Source organism: Chelonoidis abingdonii, chromosome 6 (genome assembly GCF_003597395.2).
Source record: "Chelonoidis abingdonii isolate Lonesome George chromosome 6, CheloAbing_2.0, whole genome shotgun sequence".
NCBI lineage: Eukaryota > Metazoa > Chordata > Testudines > Testudinidae > Chelonoidis > Chelonoidis abingdonii.
The window spans coordinates 2,762,077-2,789,546 of record NC_133774.1 but is presented as its reverse complement, the minus strand read 5'-3'; the positions used below and the strand labels follow the sequence as shown (position 1 = coordinate 2,789,546).

At 54.8% G+C, this 27,470-nt stretch overlaps 2 protein-coding genes across 4 annotated transcripts in view; both read right to left on the bottom strand.

The window, feature by feature from the left end:
- Nucleotides 1-228: 228 nt before the first annotated feature.
- Nucleotides 229-14,351, bottom strand: FANCG (FA complementation group G). Of its 2 annotated transcripts, XM_032800410.2 has the most exons (12): nt 13,711-14,348; nt 12,702-12,895; nt 11,254-11,407; nt 8,968-9,098; nt 6,875-7,021; nt 5,847-6,007; nt 5,491-5,557; nt 4,507-4,847; nt 4,249-4,289; nt 3,027-3,191; nt 2,430-2,562; nt 229-550 (listed from the first exon to the last, which is right to left on the bottom strand). In XM_032800410.2, exons 1-12 carry the CDS (start codon nt 13,883-13,885, stop codon nt 439-441), a joined length of 1,821 nt encoding a protein of 606 aa, XP_032656301.1. In that variant the 5' UTR covers nt 13,886-14,348; the 3' UTR covers nt 229-438. The 2 variants fall into 2 exon arrangements, with proteins under 2 accessions (XP_032656301.1, XP_032656302.1); XM_032800411.2 differs by lacking the exon at nt 229-550 and having other exon boundaries at nt 2,481-2,562; nt 3,027-3,187; nt 13,711-14,351.
- A 2,038-nt stretch (nt 14,352-16,389) lies between these two features.
- PIGO (phosphatidylinositol glycan anchor biosynthesis class O) overlaps nt 16,390-27,470 on the bottom strand; it is a 31,786-nt gene continuing 20,705 nt past the window's right edge. For both annotated transcript variants that reach the window (XM_032800404.2, XM_032800408.2), the window contains exons 9-10: nt 21,244-21,314; nt 16,390-20,724 (exon numbers count right to left, since the gene is read on the bottom strand). In XM_032800404.2, coding sequence (XP_032656295.1) covers nt 20,604-20,724; nt 21,244-21,314 — 192 coding nt within the window. In that variant the 3' untranslated portion in view covers nt 16,390-20,603. The remainder of the gene's footprint in view (nt 20,725-21,243; nt 21,315-27,470) is intronic.

Below are 27,470 nucleotides of genomic sequence, written 5' to 3'. Positions count from 1 at the left end.
GCAGCTTGCCCTGTCTATACTAGGTGATAACATGTTAAAACACACACCTGTGCTTCTACGGTAGGCATGGCCCAATGGATCCAGCACGCAGGCAGCCCCACTCTCCTCGGCGAGGGGGAAACAGAGGCAGGAGGCTCATGCCATTCCTGACAGCACCGGGGCAAGCACCTTGCAGCACACAATGCTTCACTCTTAACGTACACAGTCCAGGCGAGGGTGAGAAGAGTGTGCATAAGCCGAACACACTGGGGTGTGGCCTACTCCCATGTCCTTTTTATTACAAAAAATAGCTTCATTGTGCTTCAGTGCTTTGGCTAGGAAGAGTTCTTCTGCCCAAGGGCAAGCTGGAGTCCTGGGAAAACCATCAGAGCATAATGCTGTCCTGTCGCCCTCGGCAGGGAAGGAAATTTTAGCAGAAGGAGGGAGATGGGGATGGCTCTAAGGATCCTGGCCACTGGTCCTCAGATAGTCCTGCAGACTCCCAGCAAGAGATTCGTCGTGTGGGAGGCTCACCTGCTTTAGACACGACACCAGGTACAACGGGTAGGGCCTGAAAAAGACCATGGGACCGGTTAGGGAGCAAGGCCTATTTGGGTACCGTAAGAAAGGACAGCTGGCGGGGGAGTGACAACAACTGGGATGGCAGACACCCACGACAGCGACACTTGGCTTCTGAAATCTGCCCGAGGCGCTGTAACCGACCCACGGCAGCATTCCAGTCTGAGCTGCCTCCAGAGACGGGCACGGGCAGGAGAGAATTCCTAGCGCCAGGTTCATCCCACACCAGTCTGTCCAAGCTCCTTAGTCCCAGAGCAGGAGCCGCTTCAGCTCAGACAGCAGCCCTGGGGCCAGGGGTAATTCTGGCCTCACCACATACTCCATTCTCTCCACCCAGGCCTGGTGACACAGGCTGCAGCTACACTAGAATAAAGGTGTTTTTAACATGTTAAAATCCTAGGGCAGACAAGGCAGCGTCATTTTAGCTTGTGCTAGTGGGTGGAGATAAATCACCGGGGGAACATAAGGTTCAGTGCCAGCAACAGGTTACAATTACAACTTGGGCTGTCGACAGTAGCATCTTAACACCCGCTAAAAACAGCCCTTTTCCCAGTGAAGACACGGCTGTACAGGCCATGGGAATTCCCAAGGGCGGAAGAGGGAAATAGGGGGTGTTTTTGCACAATTCATAGATTCCAAAGCCAGAAGAAACCACTATGATCTAGTCTGACCTCCTGCAGAACACAGGCCAGAGAGCTTCCCCCAGATAATTCCTAGAGCAGAGCTTTTAAAGAAACATCCAGTCGTGATTTAGTAAAGTGTCAGAATCCCCCCATCCCTTGGTAAATTGCTCTGGGGGTATGTCCCCTCACTGTTAGAAACAAGGGACAGCTTTTCAGTCTGATTGCGTCTAGCTTCAATGACCAGCCATCGGACCATGTTAGACCTCCCTCTGCGAGACTGAAGAGCCCAGTATTACAGATTTGCTCCCCAGGTAGGTACTTATAGACTGATCCAGTCATCCCAGAGCCTTCCCCTTGTGAAGCTAAGCAAGCTGAGTTCCCCGAGTCTCACTATACAGCAGGATTTCCAACCCTTTAATCATTCACAGGGTTTTTCTCGCATCCCACTACAATTTACCGAGCTCCTTTTTGAATAGCAGGCAGAACTGGATCTGAAATCACTGGGATCTGGCTTGAAACGAAGCTGGGCTCAGGGCCCCCAGCAGAGACAGCACTGTGGTTTTGGCTGTCAGGCCCTACTCCCTGTTCCACAAGGAATCCCATGCCCTGCTGGACCCTCCCACCTGGGGACTGATCCTCTTTCCCATCTATGGGCTCCTTGCCAGCTCCCTCCCCTGCCCATAGACATGCCCTCCTGAAATCCGCCTGCTGACTTCAAGCCCAACAGGGCAAAAAGCCATGAAAGCAGCAGGTCTCATGCTAGCCCAGAGTGGAGGTGGGTTACATTGGGATCAGGAAAGTTTGGGGCTCTCTCCATGCTCTGCTGCAGGAAATCCACCCTGACCTGGCCCTCAAACTCCCTTCGAGCCAGCTGGTTCCCAGGTGTCAGTCCCAAGCTACTGCTCCTGTAGACTCTCAGGGGAGGGGTCAGCTGGGCAGTAACAATCGAGGCCAGTGGCAAACCCTGGGATTGACGGTCCAGAGCCACCTGTGTGGGCAGCAGGTGAATGGGCTGCAGGGGTCTCGCTGGGAAATGAACGCCCCAGATGCTGTGCAGTGGGCTCAGCTCTGCACCCTGTACGGGTTGGAGGACCCATGTGCAGGTGTGGCCCAGACAGGAGCTGAGGCCCAGAGCGAGCAAGCCCTTCATGCCACATGGCGCAGAGTGCTTTGGTTACCTCAACCTGGCAGCTCTGGAGCTCGTGCCTAGGCCTAGTAATAGCCACAGCCATCAAGCACCTTACACACCTCCCCGGTGCTTCCTGCTGTCCGTCTGCCGGAGCAGCATCCGCATGCAACTTCTGCCAGAGAGCAGCAGCTTCCTGCCTTCGGTTCAGCTTCCATAAAGCTCGCAGCAGGTGAGAGGTGGCAGCAGGGTCACCTGCAAGACACAGAGGCACCTCAGCCAACACTGGGTACTGTGCAGATTAGGGAGAGTCCTGTGGGGGTTTCTGAACCATCCAGGAGGCTGAGAGCCAGAAGCGGCACAGCTATGGGACAGGGAGCCTTCCCCAGCTGGGTCACTGGCTCCCAATCCCACCCCCGGGCTGACAAGCCAGCACCTTTCACCAGGACAGTTTGCCATGGAAACCAAAGGCATTCTGGTGTATTCAGCCAGGCCTGGTCTGACTGGGTTAGAGGCGGCTTTGCTGAATGGCACTGCAGCTGGGAGGGAACCAAGGGGATTGTCAAACCAGTTCCAGTGGGAGAGCGTCACAATAACTTAGCAGGCTCCATGGCTTATTGGCTACTACAGAGCGGCTTAGCTTCCTGGGCCCAGAGCGCCAGGAAGTCAGAGCAGGCCACAGGCTACATCTCACCCCCAGCAATACGAGCCTCTGGTACCTGGACAAACTTGCAAACTGTGCTGGAAATTCATCAAAGCTTCTTTGTCCCGACCCAGCTCCTGGAACTGGGAGCCTCGTCCGAGGAGAGCCAGCAACCTGATCTTCTGGAGCACCTTTGCCTCTGGCAGGGCCTCTGCCATCTCCTCACTGCTATGGATGCTGGCTGGCATGGAAAGAACACCCCACACGTGGCTGTGGTGTCTGCGGGGCAGTGCTCCCCATATCCCCAGGCTGGCAGCGCTGGCCTGTGGGTATTTCCAACTCCCGCACCCCTTTGAAAACTCTGCTGGGAGGGAAGCATTGGCTCCCAGCTGAACACGGTGCAGCAAAAAGGCTTCCGGTGTGAATCTTAACAGGCAAGAAGCTGGGGTCACAGGAAAGCCTGTCTACGAGACTGTGCGGGGGACCTCCCTGAAGGGAAGGGGCCCAGGAGAGGCAGCAGGGCAAAGGCAGTTTCCAGTGCAGGATCAGCTGTGACTTAACGGTGGCCAGCAGGGGAAAAACGTGGCTTGGGCTCTTGTGATTCCTCATGGTGTGTAAAGAGACCCTGCCAGGGGAGAAGCTCGCTGCTGGTTTGCACCGAGGCTCTATCGGGAATGACAAGTCTGGCGTTTGCCTGGAGAGCTCCTTGAAGACCCCTAAGAAGTGGGCTGGGTGCTCCCCCTGCCCTTCACTGAAGACGGATGGGAGCTGAACGAACAGCAAAAGCTGCCCGTTAACCTTTGGAATGAACGTCATTAAGGGTTTCAATAAGCCTGACTGAAGATCCCCTCCCCACACAGATCCTGCAGGGATGGAGACACATAAGGACCAGCCACAATTATCTCATAACCGGGCTAATTCTCCAGGAAAAGCCACTTAAAGACCTAACCCCAATCCGTTCCCTGGAACCTGGACTCTCCCCATGTCTCCTCAAGCCACAGCTGTTGAACTGTCCTTAGCGAGTGGTGTGAGAACACAGGCAAAGAGCAGAGCTGAGCTTCTCCCACCCCACCCCACCCCACCAGCCAGTCTCTGCCAATGCTCCAGAGCAAATCATGGCTCAGGGCAAGGAGACAGGTACTTTCCTGCTGGGCGTGGAGCCTTGTTTAATCCCCCTATTGCTACTGAGCATTACCATGGCGCTTTCCATATTCAGAGCCCCGGCCAGGCACTAGCCAGCCCCCAGGCTGGTCCCTCCCACGCAGGAACCGCAGCGGGTGGGCTGGGCTGTACCGTACCTGCGCTCACGAGCTGGACTCTCAGGAGGACATTAAGGCACCTGCAGGGGAAAGGTCGAAGTCATTTCTGTGCCACTTCCCAGTAGGTGTGGTCACATCAAAGCCATGTGTCGGCCCAGCCCAGCATGAGAGTGCCACAGACAACACTGCTGAGCTCTATGCTGCCCCAGAGTCACTGCACGTGGGGCCCTGCACCTCCCACCCCAGGCCCCATCTGCAAATAGCCCCATAGCTCCCCTCCACGGCAGATGGAGTCACCTGGTAAACCGTGTTATGGCTTCCTTGCTCTCCCCCAGCCTGGCCCAAGCCCAGCCCTGGTGCAGATACGCAGCCGCCCTCCACACGATGCAGCGCAGGCTCTCTCTCTGCTGGGGTGGGATGCCAAGCGAAGGGGAGCCTGCCCTGCCTGGCGCCTCCCCTCCAGCACTGGAGTCCAATTCGATCCGCAGTGTCTCTGGGATCAGGTCATCTGTTCGACTGATGATCTCCTCACACACAGCTATGGCGTCCTGGTGCCTCCCAAGCTGCTCGAGGGCGGATGCAGCTTCCAGGAACACCTCCGGGATCCTGGGCAGAGCTGACCTGCCGTGCAGGGGCACCTGGGCAGCGACAGCAACAGCATCACCCTCAGCACCCGCGGCACCACCTAGAGGACTAGGTGCAAAGTGCGCCACCCGGCACTTTGGGGGGCACCTCACGGAGCTCAGCAGCGGCCACTCCACAGGCCAAGCAAGGAGCAAGTGTCACAGGCTCCAATGGCCTCCAGACAGGGGCTTCCGAAGCCAGCGGAGACATGGGGCCACAGCTCTCCCATTCACACAGCCCTAGGCCAGAGCTCTCGTGCAGTGCGCGCCTTGGCCTGACCAGAAGAGGTACCGAGTGCTCACAGCTGCAGGGCACACACAGCCTCTGGGTGTCTCACAACACCCAAATTTAGAGTCCAGTTTGAAAACATGAGGGCGGGGCCCATGTACTGTGTGGGTGAGCTTCCCCCCATCCATTCTACACGGCCTCTCGAACCGCAGGCCAGGCCGTTAGCCTTTACTCTGCCCCTTCGTGCTCTGTGGCTCGGGATGCCCTCCAGGGAGAGGTGGGGCCTCAGTCCCTGCAAAGACTCTGGGGCAGGTAGAGGAGATGCTAGTTGGAGGGATGCAGGGAGCTTTCCTGCCGAATTCCAGGGAGCCCTAGGACGGGAACCCAGTCCCCCAACACACCATGTGGATTCCTTCCCAAGAGGCTTACCTGGTGCTGCGGCCCCTCCTGCAGCAGAGCCAGAAGATCCAGGTAATGCTCCACTGCCTCAGCCACCCTGCGACAAAGAGCAACGTGAGGAGGTACTCAGGCAGCCAGGGATCAGCCTGGCCCTTGGGGGACAGAGAAGACCCCAAGGAGAGCAGCAGCCAGCAGGCACAGGACTGACAAGTGCCAGCAGAGCTGCGCAGGCAGCCTCCTGCTCGACTCTAGCCAGTGGTACTGGTCCCCACGTGGATGGCAGAGCCTGCAGGGGGGTAACTGCTGCTCTGTCATCACCAGACCCAAGGGTGATGCTGAACAGGGGTTTACCTTGGCGCCAGAGAAGGGGTGGGGGAGTGCTTTACCTGCCAGCCTGGAGGCATCGTTGCGCCAGAAGGTACTTCACTTCCGATGGGTGGCTGCGGCTGAACAGGGATGCCAGGGCTGGGGTGTGAACAAGGAGCTCCGTTCGGATTAGAAAGCAAGGATCGATGGAGACAGCCTCCTGAGCGGGGGTCTCCAGAGCCTGCGGGGGGGAGGAGAAACAGACCACATGGTAGATCCCTGCTGGCATTCCTAGCGATCTGCAGTCAGTTCACCTACAGACATCCTGGTCCAGCCAGTCTATATTGCGCACTGCTCCAGCACCATCCCTTAGAGGGCCTCTCAACTTCCCACTGCTGAAACACAGCCACCTCTGGGGTGGAGAACAGAGGCAAGCGCCTCAGTGTGGAGAGGACACAGGCAAACTCCTGTGTTGGGGGATCTCTGAAAGCCACTCAGAGCAGAGAGAATTAAAGATCAGCACTCCCAGAGCAGCCTGGGACAGTTCCCCCTTGGAAGGGAGGTGGGCCTGGTCAGCCCTGTCCCGTGTTGTCAGGAGCTCGGGAAATCTGTCTTCAGTCCCACATTTGCACTTCATTACAAACCAGGAGCTGGAAAATTAACTGTCTGCTACTTGTCCAGTGAGATGCCCACGCTACACGTGCCCCCCTCACCACCACATGCCTGCCACTGAAAGCAGTGCTCACTGGGCACTGACCTGCCACCTCCTAGTTAATAGACTTGGTGAGATGTACCTTGCTCCTGCAGCTGGTCAAACAGCCCAACCCCTGATTACCCACCACTGGCCAGCGTCCACCTGCTGAGCAGGGTGCATCAGGCAACACGGCTCTTCCATTTCTAACCTGGGTGCTGAAGACTCAGCAAGCCTGAGGTGTGCCTGCAGCAGTCACCACTGGGCTCTGAATGGCCAGGCCGACCCCGCCCCACTGCAGGGGTAGAGTTTATGTTGGAGGTGCGGGGTGCAGGAGGCTCTGCACAGGCACAGCTGGACCAGAGACATCAGTGCAGCCACCTGGCTTGTGATGCTTCACCTTGGGAACAGACAAACCTTGTACAGCAGAGCCAGGGCCTCCAACTCTGCGTCCGTCTCCCCCAGCTGGCGGTACACCAGCGCCGCCTGGGACAGGGCAGAGAGGCACTGGAAATCCACCTGCAGCGCCCGCTTCAAGTGCTGAAGAGCCGTCTGAGGCTTGCCCTGGGGGCGGGAGAGAATCACACGCAGCATAATCAGTCACTGCTGACATGGCTGGAATATCACCTGGAAAAAAACATTCCAGGGAACCTGATCGCTGCCTGAGGAGGTCACTCTGCTCCCAAAGACCAGGGGAGCGGAATCAGAGAGGCCCAGAGCAGCCACCAAGCTGGGCATGGAGCGGTGGGGGAGGGTCTCAATGCTGGCTAACCTGCACCCCTCCCACTGCCCAGCTGCAGTCTCCTCCTGGGGCTGGAAACCCAAGCCCAACCACCTGGCACTCTAGTTTCTAGACCACATGCTTGGTCTGGCAACGCTCCCCCACATCCGTGCCACTCCCTTTGCTGCACACCCCTCTGCTGCACACCCCTCTGCAGACTGGGACATGTCCCAGTGGTGTCAGCCAGGCCAGATGGCACGGTGGGGACCCAGTTCTTGCACCTACCAAGAACAGCGATGGCTCTCCGGGATGGATGTGGGCAGTAAGCACCAAACTCTTCAAAGTCACATCTCATCTCCTCTACTCTGCCTTCACCTCCAGTCCCACTGCTGCCCCTGGGCTCAGAACCCACAGACAACACTGGTGCTCAGCCCTTTTCAGGGGTCAGGGTCTTCGTAAGCTTCCACACAGCCCTACAGGAGTGGGCCTCCCTCCCTGTCCCACTGTGACCCTCCCCACCCTCTGCTTTCAAACCCCTTGGACTGCACAGCCTCAGCCCTGGGCTCACAATTTCCCGCTCAGTGACAAGCAGCCCACCCCAGGCAGCTCTCCTAGGGCAGGAAGAACCAGAACAAGTTTGTCCTTTGAAGAGAGAGACCCACGGGGCAGGGACCCGATTCTGCAGTGATGAGGGCCAGGCAAGCACCCAAGACTCAGTCACTTTGAGCCATTCTGCTTGTAAGTCTGTCTCCTGTCAGTCACTCTGGGAATCAGAAGAAAACCAGCTTCTCAGCCCAGCAAGCCTCAGGTCATGCTTCCTGCCATGTCAGTACAGGATCCGTCCTCCACAGAAACCACTACTGGATTTCCCTCTGGGGCAGTGGGATCAGAGACCAGGGAACGGATTCAGACTTGAGAGCCAGAAAAGCCCTGCTAGATCTGCCAGTCCTTCTCCTGGGCACCAAGGCAGATTGCTCCTCGCTGGTGTCTGGGTCAGTGCCCCCGAGCAGACCCCCCATACAGATAGCACTGGAGGAGGGGGGTTCAGCACAATCCCCAAGGGGCAGTTTGCACATGGGGTCCTACCAGTCATATGTTACCAGGGTAACTGCACCTCTGAGCTTCCTTCTCGGGTCTCAGGCCTGGCAACTAACGCCTCCCCCTTTTATCTGTTTCGTGTTCCTTTGATCCCTCTGTGCCCAGCACTGGCAGGACAGCCATGCCCCTGGGGCCTAGAAGCAGGCCAATGTCCTTTAATCGCCTCCTCTAATGTTTCTTTGGACGTTGCTTATCGAGAGCCATTATGTTGCTTCCTTGCTTGTTTCTCCAACAGCCCGCTATAAACTTAGATCAATACATACCGGCAGCTCTAGCCCACACTTCTCCTGTGACTCCAGCCCAATGAGCAGATCACTCACAGCTCCCTCTTCCCAGTCGGTACTCTGCCCCTCCTCTTCCACTGGGATGGCTCCCTCTGTGCCAGGCCCTTGCAGGGCACCAGTGCTCACCTCTCATCGAGCTGGGCTTGTGCTCACACCCCTGCCACGGGGCAGGGGGTATTCAGGAGGCAGCAAACACTGGCTGATGCAGCCAGTCTTGTTATGGGAAACTAAGGCAGCAGCTTCCCAAGGAGACTGGGGGCCCTGCACCCCTGTCCAGTGCAGCACACATATACAGAACAGACGTGCACCCAGTCTCCTCCCACACCGGCTCTGCTCGGGGCAATGGAGGCACTGGCCCTTGGACCCTCCCTGCACCTGCTAGAGGGAGACAGGTCCCAGCTTGTTACCATTTGCTGAGTGCAGCAGCCGATGGAGGTGTAGATCTGGGCCAGGACCCTCTTGGAGCAGAACCCAGATGCGGCTGCCTGGAGCAGGGAGAGAGCTGTGGGGAGATTTCCCGCCTCCAGGCCCTGCAAACCTGAAACACACACACACAAAACGTTCATTCTGCTCCACCTCCTTCGCCCCCGTAGGCTCTGCCTTTCACGCTATCCCGTGGGCCTGGAACGGCACCGTGACCAGCACTCCCTGCACCCACTCCCATCTGGTCCCACGCAGCATTCCAGCTTCAACGACCCTCCCCACTCAGTGCATGTCTCACACCACGTTATAACCGTCTGCGCCATACCCTGCCATTGCCATGGGACTGCGCTCTCCCGACGCTAGCAGCACACTGCGCAGCACCACGCACCTGATATGGGAACATCACTGCCATTGCAACGAGGATTGCCAAGAGCTAGCCAAGCTGGGAAGGGGCATACCAATCCCAGAAGGATTCATATTCCCCTGCAGAGCCTTAGCCGAGATGCTGCTGGGGAGCAGGCAGGCAGAGTCAGCCAGGACTGTGCTGGGGCTCGGGGTGAGAGCTGAAGCCTGCAGCTTAGTGGGATCATTCCGACTCTGGTCTCCAGACCTGCCCCCTTCTCAGTCACTAACTGAAAAGCTCCACTTGCGTCTGGACCACTGGCTGGGAACCCACCTTGAGACAGTCATTTATTGTCATCTATTTACGCATTCAACCCCTCACATGCTAGGCATCCCTCCTGCCTGGGCACTACCCCACCTGCCTGAAACTGCCTCCCAATTAACATCTGTCCCACATCCTCCCTCTCTTCCCGAGGGCACAGCAACCTGGGACTTTTCCAGCTATAATGCTAACCCCTGGGCAGTGCTGGGTCTTCTGGGACTCTGGCCGGAGCTCCACAGGGAACCGACTCTGCTGGGAGTCTGGCATGTTTTATATAGTGCCATGTGTGACAGTGTCGACTACCTCCCTCGCTAGCTGTCTCAAGCCTCCCTCCTGACTCTTTCAGGTACCAGGTGAAACTCTGCCCTTGGGCCCAGTACACTTACCTAGGACTTGGAATACACCAAGGGAAAGCCATCTGCATCCCCCTCTACACCAGGGTTAGGCAAGGGAGGCTTGCCCTCCGTCTGCATACAGAAGTGCAGCCAGTGGAGAGGACAGGCCCCAACCTTAAAATAAGCTGGCTGCTTAGCCTGGAACATGGCATGCTGGGACATGTAGTTCTGCCTACCTGTTTAACACACAGAGGCACTGCCATCAATTGGCTGCCCCACGGTGAGCAGTGGGAAGGAAACCCTCTGAGGAGTGCCGGACATGGCTCCAATCACACTGCAGTGAAACTTAACGAAGAAGTTGCAAAGCTGGCTCCCACGTGCACTGTAACCCATTCTGAACTCACCGTGAGCCCCCTGCTAGCCTTCAGCCTGATATGGGGCCCTTTCTCATCCCCAGCACAGCTGAAGAATGGGGCAGGCATATGGGGAGGCCCTGTGATGCTGCAGGGCAGAGCTGAGCCAGGGAGCAGGTCACGGAGGGAGATGGGGAGACCTGTGACATTCCAGGGCAGGGCTGAGCCGGGGAGCGGGTCACAGGGGGAGACGAGGAGCCCTGTGACATTCCAGGGCACGGCTGAGCCAGGGAGTGGGTCACAGGGGGAGACGAGGAGCCCCGTGACGCTGCAGGGCAGAGCTGAGCGAGGTAGTGAGTCACTGGGAAAGACAGGAGGCCTCAGGAGATTGCAAGCCAGGGCTGAACCAGGGAATGGGTTACTGGGAGATACTGGGGGCCTTGTGACACTGCAGGGCAGGACTGAGCTAGGAACTGAAGTAGGGAATTTACATGCACATCTGAGAAGATATTGGCATTTATAGACTCTCCCCAGGTTACGCAAACCTGACTCACACAAACTCGCACTTGCAGAAGAAGTTCCATTAGTGTTTTGTTGTTTGTTTTTGGCGTAACTGTCGTGTATACATCCCTGACTTACGCAAGGCTTTCTGGACCGCAATGCCTTGTGTAAGTTGGGGAGCGTCTCTATTCTGCAATTCTAAATCAGATAAGAACATGAAGAGCAGGAAACACGTTTCCTTCAGGAGCGAGGCTGGTTGCTCAGCTCCTGGACCCAGCCCAGGGAAGGGAACTCCAGCTGGCGATGGCACAGTGCTGGCAGACTCAGATGGCAGTCGGGCCAGGAGGGTGGCTGGCACTGCAAGGGGAGAAGCAGCAGCACCCCACCTGGGGCTGGCGAAGGCACCTCTAACCATACCTTGGAGGAAGGCAGCCGAGGTCCACAGTATCTCTTTCAAGTCCTTGGTGCTCTGCACCACGAGTGGCGACGTGTCTCCCTCAACAGGCACACTCCATGCCTTGAGAAGTACAAGGAGCTCATTCTCACCCCCGTGGGCAGCAGGCAGAGGGTCCTGCGAAAACCACAGGGAGAGAACATCAGCGGGTTATTCAGCACTGGAGGCACCAATCCCAGGGACCAGAGAAAGAGCAGGTCTGGGGGCTGTATTGTGCCTCGAGCCTTTAGACTGTGAGCTCCATGCGCCCGGATCACGCCCCACCGCATCCTCCCTCTGGCCTCTTTCCTGCAGCAATTTGCACACTCACTGACAGCAGCAAGCTTCTTCCCACCTCCTGCTGCACTAGATCAGACCATGAGTCTGGTATCCTGCCTCCCTGCACTGGATGAGTTCAGTGCGCTTTCCAGGGCTGCCCCTAGCACATCAGCATGCATGGGCAACCCATCTGCAATGAGAGAATCCCAGAGGAGAGATCCTTTGTTCCACGAGCCCTGTGTGTGCGAGATACCCAGACACCCCAGCTCAGCCCTATTGACACAGCCTCTCTGCTGGAAGAAAAGCCCTCGCTGCCTTTCCAGTCAGCAGAAGACAGTTACCTCTGAATCACAGTCAGCAACTCACTCGCTACAGAAACTGCAGGTCTGCTTACGAACTTCCCTTCCAGTTTGCTTGGCAACCCTGCCAGGGATGTCACTGCATTGGACGTTAAGGGCCCACAGCAGAAGAGGACTATTTGAGAGTCATTCAGTGCACTTCGGGTGTTAGGAGAAAGTTCTAGTACCAGCGAGAGAATTATTCATGCTGAATGGGGAGTGCATAGATGGGCTCAAATCTTTTGTTGATGGATGCTGGATGGTTTTATGACAAATATTCATACCAACTTGCCCCCTCTCACAGATCTGCAGGCATTTATTTAGGCCTGCATAGATATTGCTCTAGTGTATGCTACAGCCATTCAGTACTCACTGTAACAGCAGGAAATCAAACTCAGATCCTCTTGGTCTGAAAACAGACCCCCCAGCACATGAACCAGTTGTGCACGGGTTCTGCTCTCAACATGCAGGTCCGAGACTGTCCCAGACAGGGTGGAATACACACCTGGCCAGCTCATAGGCATGACATGGGTAACCAGATTCATGCTCATGGATGCAAAGTGATACCTGCAAGGGACAGAATGGAATCTTTCCCCTCCAGTATAGGCAGCATCACATTAGTGATCAGGTGCTATATGGGGGCTGGGATTTAAGCTTTCTGCTAAAGCATCAGGTAGCGGCCACTACGTGACTCAGGATACGAGATGACAGAGACCCACGGCACAGTGCAGTACAGCAAACCTCCCGTACGCCAGCCAGCGGCTAGGTCCCCGCCCCAGCACTGATCCACCGGGGGAGAGGCCACGTGGTGTTACCTTGGTGTCACTCAGGAGCCGGAAGAGACCAGTGACACTCCCCAGGCAGTTTGCTGCCAGCCATACCGCCCCCTGCAGAGCGCCTAGTCGATGCAGAGGTGCACACAGCTCTTCCGTGGTCACATCCTGCAGCACTTTCTGCCAGAGCTCCTCAGTGCTGAGATCCTGCCCAGACACCCCACAAGCCTCCAGCACTAGAAGAGGAAAACAGCCACAGGACAATGGGTCAGCCTGCTCAGCGACTGATCCTGTTCCAGCAGCCTGACACGGCCTTAGCAAAAGAGAGGCCCTGCCTTGGGAAGGGACTAGATATGGCCTGGAGCAGTGCAAGCACCATTAACTCTAGGAGCAGCACAGAAGAGCTTTCTACCTGCTGTGGTAAAGAGGAAGGGCACCCCAAAAGGGGAGAGCGGAACAAGGGGTCTCCCACGCAGGCATTGAGGAATGATGAGTGCTCACATTATCAGCATTCGTTTGTATCCCAGCCCCCGAGTCAAAGCCACAACATTAGCTTTGCCAACTCGCTCCCCTCAGGCTCCCTTCTTACGACTCTTTCACCACACTCCTGTCCCTGTTCTTTTATTAGTTGTCCCCCGGAATCACTTGGGTTCTGAGAAAAAAAAAAAAAAAAAAGACTCCTGCTAAACACTCAAGTCTGCCAAGAGGGAACACATTTGAACACTATCGGAGTCTCCCTTCCTGAATTTCAGCCCATTTCTCTTAGGCATCCTCAATCCCAAATCACTGTAAGTTAGTAACACTTCTGTTTGCACTATGTTACCCTCTCGGGCTCTTTGGGCTTTTTTAAGCTTTTCTGTTCCCCTCTGAAGCCCCAAGTCTCCAGATTCCAGCACACCCAGAACACCACAGCTGCCACCTTCACTCACCCCTAGCCTCAGACAGCTGCCAATGCCATTCATATGAGAGGGCAGAGAAATCACCCCTCCCTGGCCTTGCTCCAGCCTGCCTAGTGACCTTGCCTCTCAGACACACGGGACGTTTTCCTTACCCCTAATGAGCCCATGGTTGATTCTTTCTGCTTCTCCCTCGACGAGGCCATCCGACTCACTAACAGCAAAGAGCAGGGAGTTGTAGAGAACAGTAAGCTCCAGAGAAAGGCTGGGGAGAGCAGCCGGCAGCCCTGCAGTTAGAGACCAATGCAACAAGAGGCTAGCTGGATGCATGAAGGGTGTATCAAACAGCAATCCCTATTGAAGATTTCATCAGGCTGCCCTGCACCAGCAATTGAGAGTTCCTGCTCTGGTCCTCAATACACTGCCTCAGCCCTAGAATCACATAGAAGGGAACAGCAACAGGCAGGTATAAGAGCGTAGGTTACTCCAGAATCTGCAAGGGTCAGGCTGTCTGCCCATGCCTTCGTTTTCTTCCAACTGGTTAGGTATTCCGTGGTTTTAGTGCTCAAGCTAAAATTAGAGTCCTTTCAGCCATTCTAGCAGAGCATCAACAGACACTTGGCCTCTGGCGTGTGAGTCGTGGTTTCCACACGCTCTCCCCAGTGGTGCTGTCGGGGGACACCGACCCTGGGACAGCAGTGGGACTCATTCCCAAGAGTGACCTGCTCAGCTGTCTGCCAGAACCACTTGCGCCTTCATAGAACATCAGGGTTGGAAGGGACCTCAGGAGGTGTCTAGTCCTACCCCCTGCTCAAAGCAGGACCAACCCCAACTAAATCCTCCCAGCCAGGGCTTTGTCAAGCCAGGCCTTAAAAACCTCTCTAGGAAGGGATTCCTATCCAACCTCCCTAGGAATCCGCCAGTCCATGCTTCCACCCTCTCTACTGAAATTAGGTTGCCTGTATTATCACAGTCTCTAAGATCCGTCTCCGCACTGGAACTGAAGACAATTGCCCTTTTTCTGTCTATCCTTCACCACTCGAGATCTTCAGCATCGCAGCTTTCCACCTCTTGCGAACGGGTTGTTGTTTTGCAGCTGGGTGTTTTTTCTCTTATTTTTGCGTCGATGCCCGTTGGCAGTTATTCTTTTTGTCCTACCATCTTACTTTTGCTGTTATACTTGTTTGTTTGTTACGTACCGCTCGTAGTGGATTAATACAACGTCGTGCTGCTTAAATTCTTGACCTACGGCGCGAAAAAACTTTATGATACGTGACCTTTCTCTTCCTAACCCTTGGCTTGTTGCCTTTAGAAAGAATTGACTAACTTAATTCCGGTACTCCCCTACTTCTCGCTTCAGTGTCCCATTGTTCCGTACTCGTTCATCGAAGTTTAAACGTGTCCTTCTTGGTTTGTTTAGTATCAACCTCGTTACCCCTTTTTTCAGGTACGCTGCTTGAAAGCAGCTATTCAAACCCCCGCACCCCGTGTCCTAACAACCGCACACTCCTGCAAGGAAATCTGCCTCCTCAGTCAGCTGCTGCGCCCCAGCCGCTCCCCTGGACGCGAATCCATTCCGCCCGTCCCTGCGCCTCCTCCCGCCCGCGCGCAGGCGGCGCCCGGCTGGCCGAGCCCCAGCCAGATGTCCCCCACGGTGGGGCTCCGGGGAAGGGCCGGGGCCGGGTCCGGCCCGGCTGCGGGGGAGGGGCTTGAAGCTCTGCACCAGCGGCGCGCCCCCGGCCGCGGCCCGCCCGCTGCCTACCTTGATCTTCCGGAGGCAGCGAGTCGAAGGCGATCTGCCGCGCCGCGCCGCCTGCTGCGCCGCGCGGCCCGCCCGAGGAGCGGTCTGGCCTCAAGGAGAAGCCGCGTCAGGGTCTCCGCCGGGCGACCCGAGGGGTCCGCCCGCCCCTCGGCCCGCGCCGGCCGCGCCCGGCCCGCGCCGGCCGGCCCCGCCCCTAACCCGCTCAACCCCCGGCCAGCTCCGTCGTTCTCAACTCCGTCCACGCGCGAGGCAGCCGGCCCCGCCGGGGCCTCGCGCCGTGGCCCGCTCGATAGCCGGGCGGCCGGAGCCTCTCGCCGGAGCGCGCCCGGCCGCGGGGATGGAGCCGCTGCGCCATCTCCCCCTCGGCCACGCCCCCTCGCCGCTGATTGGGCCCCGGCCTTCGGGGCCGGAAGTGCCGGTTGCTAAGGGAGCGGTGAAGCGGAAGGTTGAACGTGGCTCTTGCGTCTAAGACGTGGGAAGCGCGACGCGCCCTCGCTGGGCGTGGTCAGAGCGCGGGTTCGGGGTACGGTGGCCGAGGAGAGCCGAATCTCTCCCCTGGCTGCTGCTGGAGCAGCGCGAAGGCTGCGCTGGGCTCTGCCCCCACGGCCGGGGGTGCAGCGCCGAGAGCCCCCCGGGGGGAGGCGCTGCAGGCGCATCCCCCAGCAAACACGGGGGACGTCAGGGTCCCCCGGCCCCAGCTGCTGAGGCTGCACGTAGAGAAACCTCCCTTGTCTGCGAAGTACCTGCTCCTGCCAGCTGCCCCGCCGAGCCCCCGCCCTGGCTGCCCCCGGGGGGGCTCGTACCTGGCTGAAGAGCCATGAACTGGTGCTAGGAGGGGGTGCAGGAGCCCCAGGGGTGCTAGGGCCAGCACATGGCGCTCAGGCTGCCCCGCTCTGGACCCATGTCCTGCTCACTGGCTCCCTTCTCGGAGCTGCCCCATGTACCCTCCCCCCAATGCCGTACAGCCACACACACGCCCACTTGTCCTTCTTCACTGGCTACACCCCATCCGCTGCCAGGTTACTGCCTCTACTCCCCGCCCCACACAAGTACAAAGTGGCCCAAGCTCACCTCCATTTTGGATCTCAAACTTTATTTGGAAGGATCAGTTTTGCTGCAGCACAGAACCAGACCAACTGCAGGGGCCTCCTGCCAACATGCTCAAGTTTAATCTTTCACCTTCCATTTTCCCTAAAAGGAGGTTAACAGACAATAGCCTAGAAATGGGAGTAAAGTGGAACTGGGCTCAGAGACCACTCACAAGTTACCCTACTTGGATTTAGTTAGGAGAAGCAACATCCAAACTCACAAAGCAAATCTTCCCCACCACCTAGTAATTATATAATTAAACAAAACCATTAATTAGTTTCTAGCTCCTTCAATGAGGATCTCAATGCATTTTACAGACAACCCAGCCTTGCAATACCCCATTAAGGTAGGTCAGTATTATCGCAATTTTAGGCAAACAGACACAAGAAGCGAAACAATTTGCCCAAGATCACAGCAAGTCAGTTGCAGACTTGAAAAGAGAACACAGACTTCCTGTTTCCCGCTCCTCTGTTTGGAGCACTCGCCAACTCTGTCTCAATGACTGGAGTGGTCCAGAGGTGATGCTTTTAGATGAACAACAGCTGCCAAGTTGCCCTTCCTGTGTGTTTGTTATAAATCTCTACTCACTGGCAGAGATTCCGGAGCCACTTCCACCGAGTAGGCTGAGTTGCTCCAGGTGAAAGAAAAGTGACAATCAGATCCACAGAGATACCTGTTAGTGCCCAGCATCTTTAGAGCACTCTGCTCCCACCCACTCAAAGTACTTTACATAAATGGCTGTTTCCCCCATTTTCCAGATGGGGTCCCTGAGGCACAACAAGGTGAAGCAACTTGCCCAAAGCCACATGGTCAGTCAGTGGCAGTCACGTCTCCTGAATCCCAGCTGTAGGTGCTGTCTGCTGGACCACACAACCTTCCCTCAGGGCAATGGGGTGCAATACTCAGCAACCTACTGAGAGAGGGCTGGCACCCTTAAGGGAGGTGAATGGTTTAAAACATTTAAAAGGGAGGATAAACAGAAATAGGATGAATGGGAGCAAAAGGAAACAGGCTTAACTGTAGACCGGTGCTGACAGCTGACATATGACACTGTGGAATAAACCAAACAGGATCAAGGCCTTGAGAATACAGTCTGTGACCAGCTCCCACCTCTTGGGGAGGTCTGATAGAGATTTCCCACCCAGGCTTTAGAAATTAGACCCAATCTCACAAGTGTGTCTATGGCTCTCCCCTGCCAAAACTCTGCACACACTGCACTTGTCCAACCCTTGGGTGGAGTGTGCACAGCCAGAACAGAGTTTTACACCTGCACAGACAGACAGGCACCACCAGATCCATTTCTAGTACTGGCCCTGATCTACGGGGTCCATGAGAGGCTAGGCTTGCATCCCACAGATTGTGTCTCTGCACACTGTCTCTATGGAATTAGATTATTTCTATTTTATTGACTGGGAAACTGAGGCAGGGTGATTTGCCTGAAGTCACACATTCTGTGGCAGATCTGGGATCAAAAATCAGGAGTTCCAGCTCCCAGGCCTGGGCCCAAATTCACTAGACCACCCTGTAGCTAAAAGAATAAGAGGATTTAAACATTTTAAAGATACAAGATTCAAAATCAACCCTGAGCTGGAAGGGGACACGGCATGAGTTAAATGGGGGCTGGGGGGTGGTAGAGTTTTCTGCTTTTCATGGAGCTAGGACTCCTGGGCTGTGTTCCTGCTTGCCCACAAACTCATTGTGTGACCATGGGCACACCACAGCCACAAGCACCTCAGGGTCCTCATCTGTAAAACAGGGATAATCCAGAGCTGACTGGGCGGAGGAGGAAGGCTGGAGGCCGTTAGTTGCTAAGCGCACGGAGATCTCCAGTGACATGCAGCAAAGTGCTGAGCAGTGCAGTGAAAGCTCCTGAGAAAAGGGAGGTCGGCTGACATTTGGGAGAAGGGGAAAGCAAAGCCCAGAACAGGGGTGTTGTGGGACAGTAATACAGCTTTAAACACTGCAGAGAGTTGGACTGCAAGGCCATTCAGACTAGTGGCTACAGACTAGGCGGCACGGCTCGGCACCCCAGCAATGCAGGTGATACGGTGGGGGTCACTCCCAGGCTTCTGCGAGTTGCCTGGAGCTCTAATGCCACCTGCCCCCATTCCAGTCATGTGCCTACGGGGCAATCCCTGCGAACTGGCCAGCAGGACTCAGTAGGGTCTGCACTAGCAGCTACAGCAGAGAACCATCCTGTACAGGTGACACCATCTAACCAACTCGCTCAGCTACTACTCCAGGGAGGGCAAACACAGGGCCCCCAGGATTACAGCTGAGTACCAAACCCGCCCATGAGACACGCCCCCTTCAGCTAGGCGCTTCGGGGCAAACAGCAGCAGTTCAGCAGCCAGGATAACTTTGGGGCCCCAAAAGGACCCAGAGGCAGGGCCCAGAACTGCTCTAGCCACAGCAGTGAATTGAAGTCAGACACGTACAGTTCTGGTTCAAAGCCAGAAAGAGACAGGACTCAATGACCCCAGCAAATAGCTCTTAGCTCCTTTTGCCCTCGAGAGCTGCTTTACCCAGCACAGATCAGTTCACCCACCCCGGGGGGTGGGGTGGGGAGAGACAGCAGGGTTTAATAGCACCAAGTAGTATCACAATGGCTTAGGGCAGGAAGTGAAGAAAACCATAACTGCAGGGGGACTTTAGGGAGGCAGAATGGAATTTAGCCAGGCCCCATGGTTAACCCCTGTGGAGAAGGGATACAATCTCATGATCATAAATAGTAGGAGTGAGGTTGGGACAGCTCCTTTGAGACATCACCTAGAGCAGCACAACACCCTTGGCTGGAGCACCCAGGTCAGTACTGCAAAAAGCACCATGCTCTGAATCACCACCATCACCACCACCTGCAGCACTTGGGGTTTTCTTACAGATCTTCCAGCCATGCGGCCAGGCCCCACCCTGACAAGCTTGAGATGTGGCCCAACCTCGACCCCAGGTGGTGCCCCAGCGTTTCTGCAGGCACTAAGCTATCAATCCTGCTGGGGCGTTATCTGCTCCCAAAAGCTTTTGAGCACCGGTCTTCGGCCACCAATGAGCCCATGCCAGGGGCTTGCCCTGCAGTTCTTGGCTCTCCCTTCCTCCTTTAACAAGGAGCCTTGATACTAGGCCCTGTCACTACCTGGCTGCCATTCAGCTGTGCTCATTAACCAACCACGCTGCTTGGGTCACTCGTCATCACAAGATTGGGGTTGGGAGCAGCCACAGCTCCACAGCAGATTCAAGGGCTTGCAGCAGGACAGGAGATGGGGGCAGTGGCTGCTACAGCTGAGGCCTCTGTTTGGATACCAGAAAAGGCTGAAGCCCTGGCTCAGAAAGGATTTAATTCCTGGGCACAGCTCCCTCCCTCCCTGCTGTCTCCCTCCCAGTAGTTTCACACAGACTTTGTACAGACTGTTGCTAACCCAGCCCCAGGTACCATCTGAAAGCACCATGCTGTGCAGGCTTCTCTCTCTCTCTCTCTCTCTCTCTCTCACTCACTCTCTCAAGCAGGGTGCGGCACTCCCATGCGCAGCCCTGAGGAAGACCAGAATCAGTGAGGCAGAAGGCGTCCTCATCACACGGTAGCAGACAATTCCTCCTTCAGCACGGGTGGAGCAGCCTCTGAGAAGCTGCTGCTGCCCGAGCCCAGGGACGTGCACTGGCCAGACTCCCCTCTTTGGGAGCCAGGGATCAAGAGGAGGCTGCTGCACAGGCAGGGAACAGGGAGGTCACTCCTCTGGTGCCCATACACCCCAGGGGCTCCTCAGTAGACAAGGCCCCATCTCTGCCCCAGGCGAGGTAGCAAACACCAAGGCAGCGCACAGCCCTGCAGTGTGTTCTGCCCAGCGAGGAGAGATGTCAGGGAAATGCCAGTAAGATCCAGCTACCGGAGGGCACTTGAGGCTTTGTGCTTTCATCCCCTCCCCCAACAGACCCTTCGTTGCAGCTGAACGTGCCTGGCCTGAGCTCCAAACCCACCTGGCGGGAGGCAGTGAAGTTGAGCTCAGAGTTCAATGACACAGTGAGTGAGGCCAGAGACCAGCCGGCCCCGTCCTGTCGCACCCAGCAGGGAGACAGGGATAATCCCCAGCCACTGTCCATGGTGGCGGCTCCCAGGTCCTGCCTGGCCTGCGAAGCAGGGACCCAGCCGTCTCCTCAGGGGATGATGCTCCACGTCGGGTTCCCTGCATCTCGGTTGCTCAGATGCTACCTGGGCTGGAGCTGCTCAAACCAGGCGCTGACCGCACAGTCCACACGCATCACCAGGAAAATCCCCAGCAGGAGGCAGATGCTGCTCACCATGAAGCCCAGAGCCTCAAAGAGGAACCTGCAGGCAGGACAGACACAGTGCATGCATTGGACCCAACATCCCTTCCAGGGACCACAGTCCTCCCCTGCCCCATGCCCCCAGCACAGACTGCTCTTGCAAATCTAGGTTTCTATTTTGAATCTGACTCCTCTGACAGTGAGGGGCTGCAAGGTCACAGATCCCAAAGCCAGATCTCAGGCCTCCTGCCCAGCACGGGCCAGGGTATCCCACTGGGTCCTGACTCTAGCCCAACAGCTTGTGTCTTTCAGAACAACATTCAGCCTGGACTTACAGGCTCCAAGGGAGGGAGGATCCCCACTGCCCTGCCGATCTGCTCCAGTGATTAATCGCCCTTCATCTCGCTGTATGAGCTTTGCCAGCTCCACAGCTCTTCCATGCCCCCAAATCTGACCTGCAGCACACTCTGCTAGGCTACACGATCCCAGTGGACCCTTCTGGCCTTGGAATATATGACCATTAGTCAAGCTGCCAGGAAAATAGGCCGACCCAAGGACAGAGAGAGCTTCTGGGACTTACTTTGGGGCAAACACCTTCCAGACCATGAGATGCCTCCTGAGGATCATGGCTGCCCAGACGCAGGCCAGGAGCTGTGGGGAAGAGCAGGGAGAAGGCAGAGTCACACATCATCCTTAGAAGCCTCACCCAGCCCATGGCAAAGGGTATTAAGCCAGGCAGGTCACTGGGCCAGGTGCAGTGAGCATCATGGAAAAGCAAGTTAATTAACACCCCAAAAGGGACTCCCTTCTCTCCTCATGGGGCACACACTCTGTGCACACACTTCCGAAGGGGCTGCACCCACTGGTGACATGTAGTGTCTCCCCAATGCATGGGTTTCAAGGAGGGAGACGGGACAGCGAGACCAGTATCTCCTGGGGGCAGACACCGGGCCCCCAGGCTGTGGGGAGTGGCTAGGATGATAAGCCTCATACAAAGAGAAGAACTATAACCAAGTGTCATAAACAGGTAGTTAAGGGTTAATGCCTCTTTTACCTCTAAAGGGTTAAGAAGCTCAGTAAACCTGGCTGACACCTGACCAGAGGACCAATAGGGGACAAGATACTTTCAAATCTTGGTGGGGGAAAGCCTTTTGTTTGTGCTCTTTGTTTTGGGGGTTGTTCGCTCTTGGGACTAAGAGGGACCAGACGTCCATCCAGGCTCTCCAAATCTTTCTGAATCAGTCTCTCATGTTTCAGACTTGTAGGTAATTAGCCAGGCAAGGCGTGTTAGTCTTATTTTTGTTTCCTCAACTTGTAAATGTTTCTTTTTGCTAGAAGGATTTTACCCTCTGTTTGCTGTAACCTTGAATCTAAGGCTAGAGAGGGTTCCTCTGGGCTATATGAATCTGAGTACCCTGTAAAGTATTTTCCATCCTGATTTTACAGAGATGATTTTTACTTTTCTTTCTTTAATTAAAAGCTTTCTTTTTTAAGAACCTGATTGATTTTTCCTTGTTTTAAGATCCATGGGGATTGGGTCTGGACTCACCAGGAACGGTGGGAGAAAGGAGGTGGGGATGGTTAATTTTCCTTTGTTTTTAAAGAAATCCCAAAAAGGATTGGATCTGGACTCACCAAGGAAAACTGGTGGGAGAAAGGAGGGGGAATGGTTAATTCTCCTTGTTTTAAGATCCAAAGGATTGGTACTGGACCACCATAGAACTGGTGGGAGAAAGAGGGGTGGAACGGTTAATTCTCCGTGTTTTAAGATCCAAGGGATTGGAATCTGACACACGCAACCAGGGATGGTGGAGAAAAGGAGGGGGATGGTTAATTTCTCCTTGTTTTAAGATCCAAGATTGGATCTGGACTCACCAGGAATTGATGAAGGATCTCTCAAGGCTACCCAGGAGGGGAAGGTTTTGGGGAGAAAGGGAGTGATCCATACACTGAAAATTTCTGGATGGTGGCAGTGATAGCTAGATCTAATAGCTAGTAATTTAAGCCTTAGAAGGTCGATGCAGGTCCCCACATCTGTAACCCTAAAGTTCAAGTTGGGGAAGGAACCTTGACATGGTGGCAGAGCGGTGGGAATCCATTTTAAAACAAAAGCCAAGTAGGATTTTTTTTCTCCTTTCAGCTGCTTAGAAAGCAGCCTGAAAGCAGAGGCGGTTAATTTAACAAGGTCTGTTAAGAGAAGGCCAAAGCTGCTGAGGCAAAGCAGCCACAAAAGGAATTACAAAGCGAATTGTTTCTTCTTCTAACCATATCGGTAACATTTTTTGCTAGTTAGAAAAATCCTCTGTTAAACCCAAGCAACCCTGAGCTGAGTGCATCCCTTTCATGCTGGGGAGGGTTCGGCCAGCACAAGAGCAGGAAAAAGAGTACCAGTGAAGCAGCTAACAAACTAAACTGGCAAGGCTGGAAGCAACAGGGCCGCCAAAGAGATGATGGAAACTAAACACAAGTTAGAAATAATGCAGAAAAGCCAGGAAAGAAGCTGCCCAACAAAAGGCTATGGAGGCGAGAGAAAAAGAGAATGGAGAGCCGAAGCTGACCCCAGAGGGCATGGAGATCCGAGGGAGCCACAAGGCAGGCCCTGGAATTAGCAAGGCTAAGCAGGAGTGACCACCAACTCTAAACAACCCTCCCACGGTACTCTTGTTTCCCATCCATTCCCACCTCACAAGGCAGTCGAGATACTGAGGCCTTTCCAAAGGACCATGCCATGGACAGCACCCCGGCACGAAGAGCGAGCCACAGCCTCCTAGCAGAGGTGGCAGCGAATGCCTAGAAACAACATGGAAGTACTTTTCAAATCAAAGCCAGAAAATGCAGAATGGGGCTAACATGACATGCCCATTCACTCGAGCCCAAAGGGAACGCAGATGTGTTCGACACGCTCCAACATGGAAAGAATATGGATGCCGGATATCAAAGACAAGTGCTAACTTCCTGGAAGAGCTCCTCCTGCAAATGGAGCAGTTAATTAAGAGGGTGTTCCTGAGGAAATAGAAAGGACACGGAAGGCGAAGCCCAACTGTAACAAGGCGGGGAGAGTGATCCAGATGGGGAAATGGCAAGAAAACACTAGCAGTGGTAGCAAACATCAGAGGGGGCCAAACCAAACTAAACCCATATTCACTGGAGGCAAAACCCAAGGCCCCACCTACCACCCCCCAAGGAAAGCAGACACCCTATTGTCCACATCCCCGACATCTCCTCCATACTGACCTCTTTGGCAGTTTGAGGATCTAGATGGATGCGTGCGCTCCCTTGTGATCGGGGTTGCTTAATTTGGTCATTACTAACTTTCTGAGAGATATCTCATAGGCAGTCCTCACCACACTCAAAAGCCAACCCAACCCTTGGCCCAGTGACAGTCTACTGGCGACTGAGTTTTAGGAGATTGTAATGAACTGAAGACAAATAATAAGCCCACTGCCCGCAAGAACCGACACCACGAATTACAGTTACAATTACACCACTACACACCAAAGATCCGCGCGAGGGCCACCAGATATGGCCTCTCAAAAACTCCTCGGAGCTAAAGGAAAACTTGAAAGTGGGTGGAAAGAACAGGTGAGCCCAGATGGAGCGACTGGAGGACGAACAACCTTGTGCAACACATGATCACTCTATACTCACCCAATCCCTACTGGCCACACCCCCAAATTCATCACCCAGTAGGCCCAAGTTGAGCACGAATTCACTTCCCTATCTGAGCGTCAATCTTAACATCTTGCCTACAGCTGAACTGCCTGTCCAGTACAAGGGCTGGTCAGGAATGTGGACTTTTGCAGTCTATGACAATTATCCCATCCCCATGCTACTGGGGGAAGACTAGGCCAACTATGTGAAGCTGGCCAAGAAGGTGGGAATGGTCACACGCAGCCAGGCCAAGCAAGCTTCCACACTCATCCCTTTTCCTGAGCCGTCCACCAGGGCCCCGTCTGTGTTACCAGAGACCCAGACAGAGGTGGTAGAACCGGATCTTCTACCCATGAATGTTCAGCCACAGTGAATCCAATCCCAGAACCGGAACTGGCAAAGCAACCAGCACCAGAACCGTTGCCAGCACTGACTCCAGCGCTTGCAAACCTATCTACAGCTCCAATGCCAGAGGGCACCAGTGGGCCTGAACCCTACCAAAGAGGCTCAGCCAGAGCCTGAAGTACGACCTAGTGCACCAGCAGAGAGCGGTTCATCAGTGAAAACAACCTCATCACCTATGTCGCTTCCACAGGGACCAAGCCCAAGTCCACAGTCTAAGGAGGAACTGATGTCTCCAGCATCAAAGGAACAGTTCCAGGCTGAGCAGGAAGCAGATGACAGCCTTCAGAAAGCTTAGGTGGTGACACGGAGCACCCCACCGCCTCTCAGCTCTTCTGATACCGGTTTGTTGTAGAACAAGGACTTTTATACAAGGAGACTTTCTGGTGGACACCAGGAAGACTGGCGTTCTCAAAGACAGTTGGTAGTTCCAACTAAGTACCGGGTAAAGCTCTTAAGCTTAGCCCATGATCATCCCAGTGGCCATTCTGGGGTGAATAGAACAAACAACCGGTTGGGGAAGTCTTTCCACTGGGAGGGAATGGGCAAGGACGTTACTAATTATGTCTGATCTTGTGAGGTGTGCCAACGAGTGGGAAAGCCCCTCTCCAGCCACTCCTCATAACTGAGGTCCCATTTCAGCGAGTAGCTGTGGATATTCTGGGTCCTTTCCCAAAAAAGACCCCCAGGGGAAAGCAGTACATACTGACTTTCGTGGATTTTGCTACCTGATGGCTGGAAGCAGTAGCTCTAAGCAACACCAGGGCTAAAAGTGTGTGCCAGGCCTTAGCAGACATTTTTGCCAGGGTAGGTTGGCCCTCCGACATCCTTACAGATTCGGAAACTAACTTCCTGGCAGGGACCATGAAAAACCTGAGGAAAGCTCATGGGGTGAATCACTTGGTTGCCACCCCTTACCACCATCAAACCAATGGCCTGGTGGAGAGGTTTAATGGGACTTTGGGGGCCATGATACGTAAATTCGTAAACGAACACTCCAATGACTGGGACCTAGTGTTGCAGCAGTTGCTTTCTGCCTACAGGGCTGTACCACATCCCAGTTTAGGGTTTTCACTGTTTGAACTTGTGTATGGCCACGAGGTTAAGGGGCCATTACAGTTGGTGAAGCAGCAATGGGAAGGGTTTACGCCTTCTTCAGGAACTAACATTCTAGACTTTGTAAGCAACCTACAAAGCACCCTCCGACACTCTTTAGCCCTTGTTAAAGAAAACCTGAAGGATGCTCAGGAAGAGCAAAAGGCCTGCATGCTAACATCACCGAAGTGTTCCTGCAAAGTAGGGGGACCAGGTTAGGGTCTTGAAGGCGCAACAGGCCCATAAGATGGAAGCGTCATGGGAGGCCATTCACCGTCCAAGAGCGACTGGGAGCTGTTAACTCTCTCATAGCATGTTCCCACCTCAACCCTAAAGCCCTAAAGTGTACCATGTAATTGCTCTAAAGCCTTTTCCAGAGAATTAAAGGTTTGTCAGTTACAGCCCAGGGCAGAGATGACGCTGAGTTGGCTCTAAGGTGGTCTACTGTAGTGAAGGAGAAGTACACGGGCATGGAAGGGTGAACTCTCCCAAGCTGGAACATCTGACAAGGCTGACAATCAGATCAAGGAGCTGTGCACAAGCTTCAGCACCAATGTCTCAGCACCGCACGACGGACGCGAAGAAGGCATACAATTCCAATGTGACACAGGGTAATGGTCACCCATAGAAGCCCCACCCTACAGGTGTGGTTCTCAGTGCCAGCGTATAAGAGACGGAGAGATTCGAAGACATGCATACAGAGTGGGTATAAGTCCGCCCCTCTAACATTGGACAAAGTTCGCTTCTCTACTTGGTGGGTCGGCGCTTATTGGCCAGATTGGTCACCTCAGGATACTTCCCCTCTTGTGGAATCCACAGTCTGGGTCAGCTCCTCTGTCTGATCAGATGTGGAGGATTGGGGGCACCCGAGGCCCCCTCTATTCGGGTTCCAGCCCAGGCCCTGTTTGGATCGCAGCTGTTAAGTGCCTCCTGTAAAGGCTGCATTGACAGCTCAACTCCCTGGGTCTACTTCCAGGTCCTCCTCCAAACGACCTTCTTGTAATCCTCACCAATAGACCTTCCTCCGGGTGTCTGATTAACGCTGTGGTTCTCCCTCAATCCTCCAGCAGTACACTCTCTCACTCTCAGCTCTCTGCCTTCTTGCTCCAGCTCCTCACACCAGCTTCCTTCTCCTCTGACTCCTCCTGCCGGACTGGAGTGAGCTCCTTTTTAAACCCCAGGTGCCCTGATTAGCCTGCTTGATTGCACAGGTGTGTTATAAGTAGCTATCTCTTACTGCCTTCTAGAAAGATCTTAATGCTCAGTGCTCTTTGATTAACTGAGCAACTTGCATTTGGTTCAGGTACTGGGTATTTGTTTTAACCTGAGGCCTAACATTTGTTCTTCAATACTTTACGTTTAAGGCCATGGCGCGTTGCCCCATCACCAGCGTCATGGCTCATCCGAGGTTCTAGTCCCACAACCAGATGTGAGAATACACTTTTGCGTGGACTACAATAGCCTAAATGCTGTAACTTGTCCGTGACAACTTATCAAGCTCACACACCGATGAGATACTGGAAATGTGGACGTGCCCAGTTCATCTCTACATTAGACTTAACCAAAGGGGTACTGGCGGTACTGCTAGAGACCGCCAAAGGAAAGGTCAGCCTTCATCACCCAGATGCAGGGTGTCTGAATTTAATGTGCTTCCCTTCA

What these genes read in the sequence shown, in the direction of transcription:
- FANCG (XM_032800410.2), bottom strand. Translation starts at nt 13,885, where the DNA reads ATGCATCCAGCTAGCCTCTTGTTGCATTGGTCTCTAACTGCAGGGCTG. An exon ending in GCTGCTGCACTCAGCAAATG is followed by an intron (nt 7,022 to 8,967) that starts GTAACAAGCTGG and finishes TCCCGCCCCCAG; the next exon opens with GGCAAGCCTCAGACGGCTCT. An exon ending in AGTCCAGCTCGTGAGCGCAG is followed by an intron (nt 3,192 to 4,248) that starts GTACGGTACAGC and finishes TTTCCATGCCAG; the next exon opens with CCAGCATCCATAGCAGTGAG.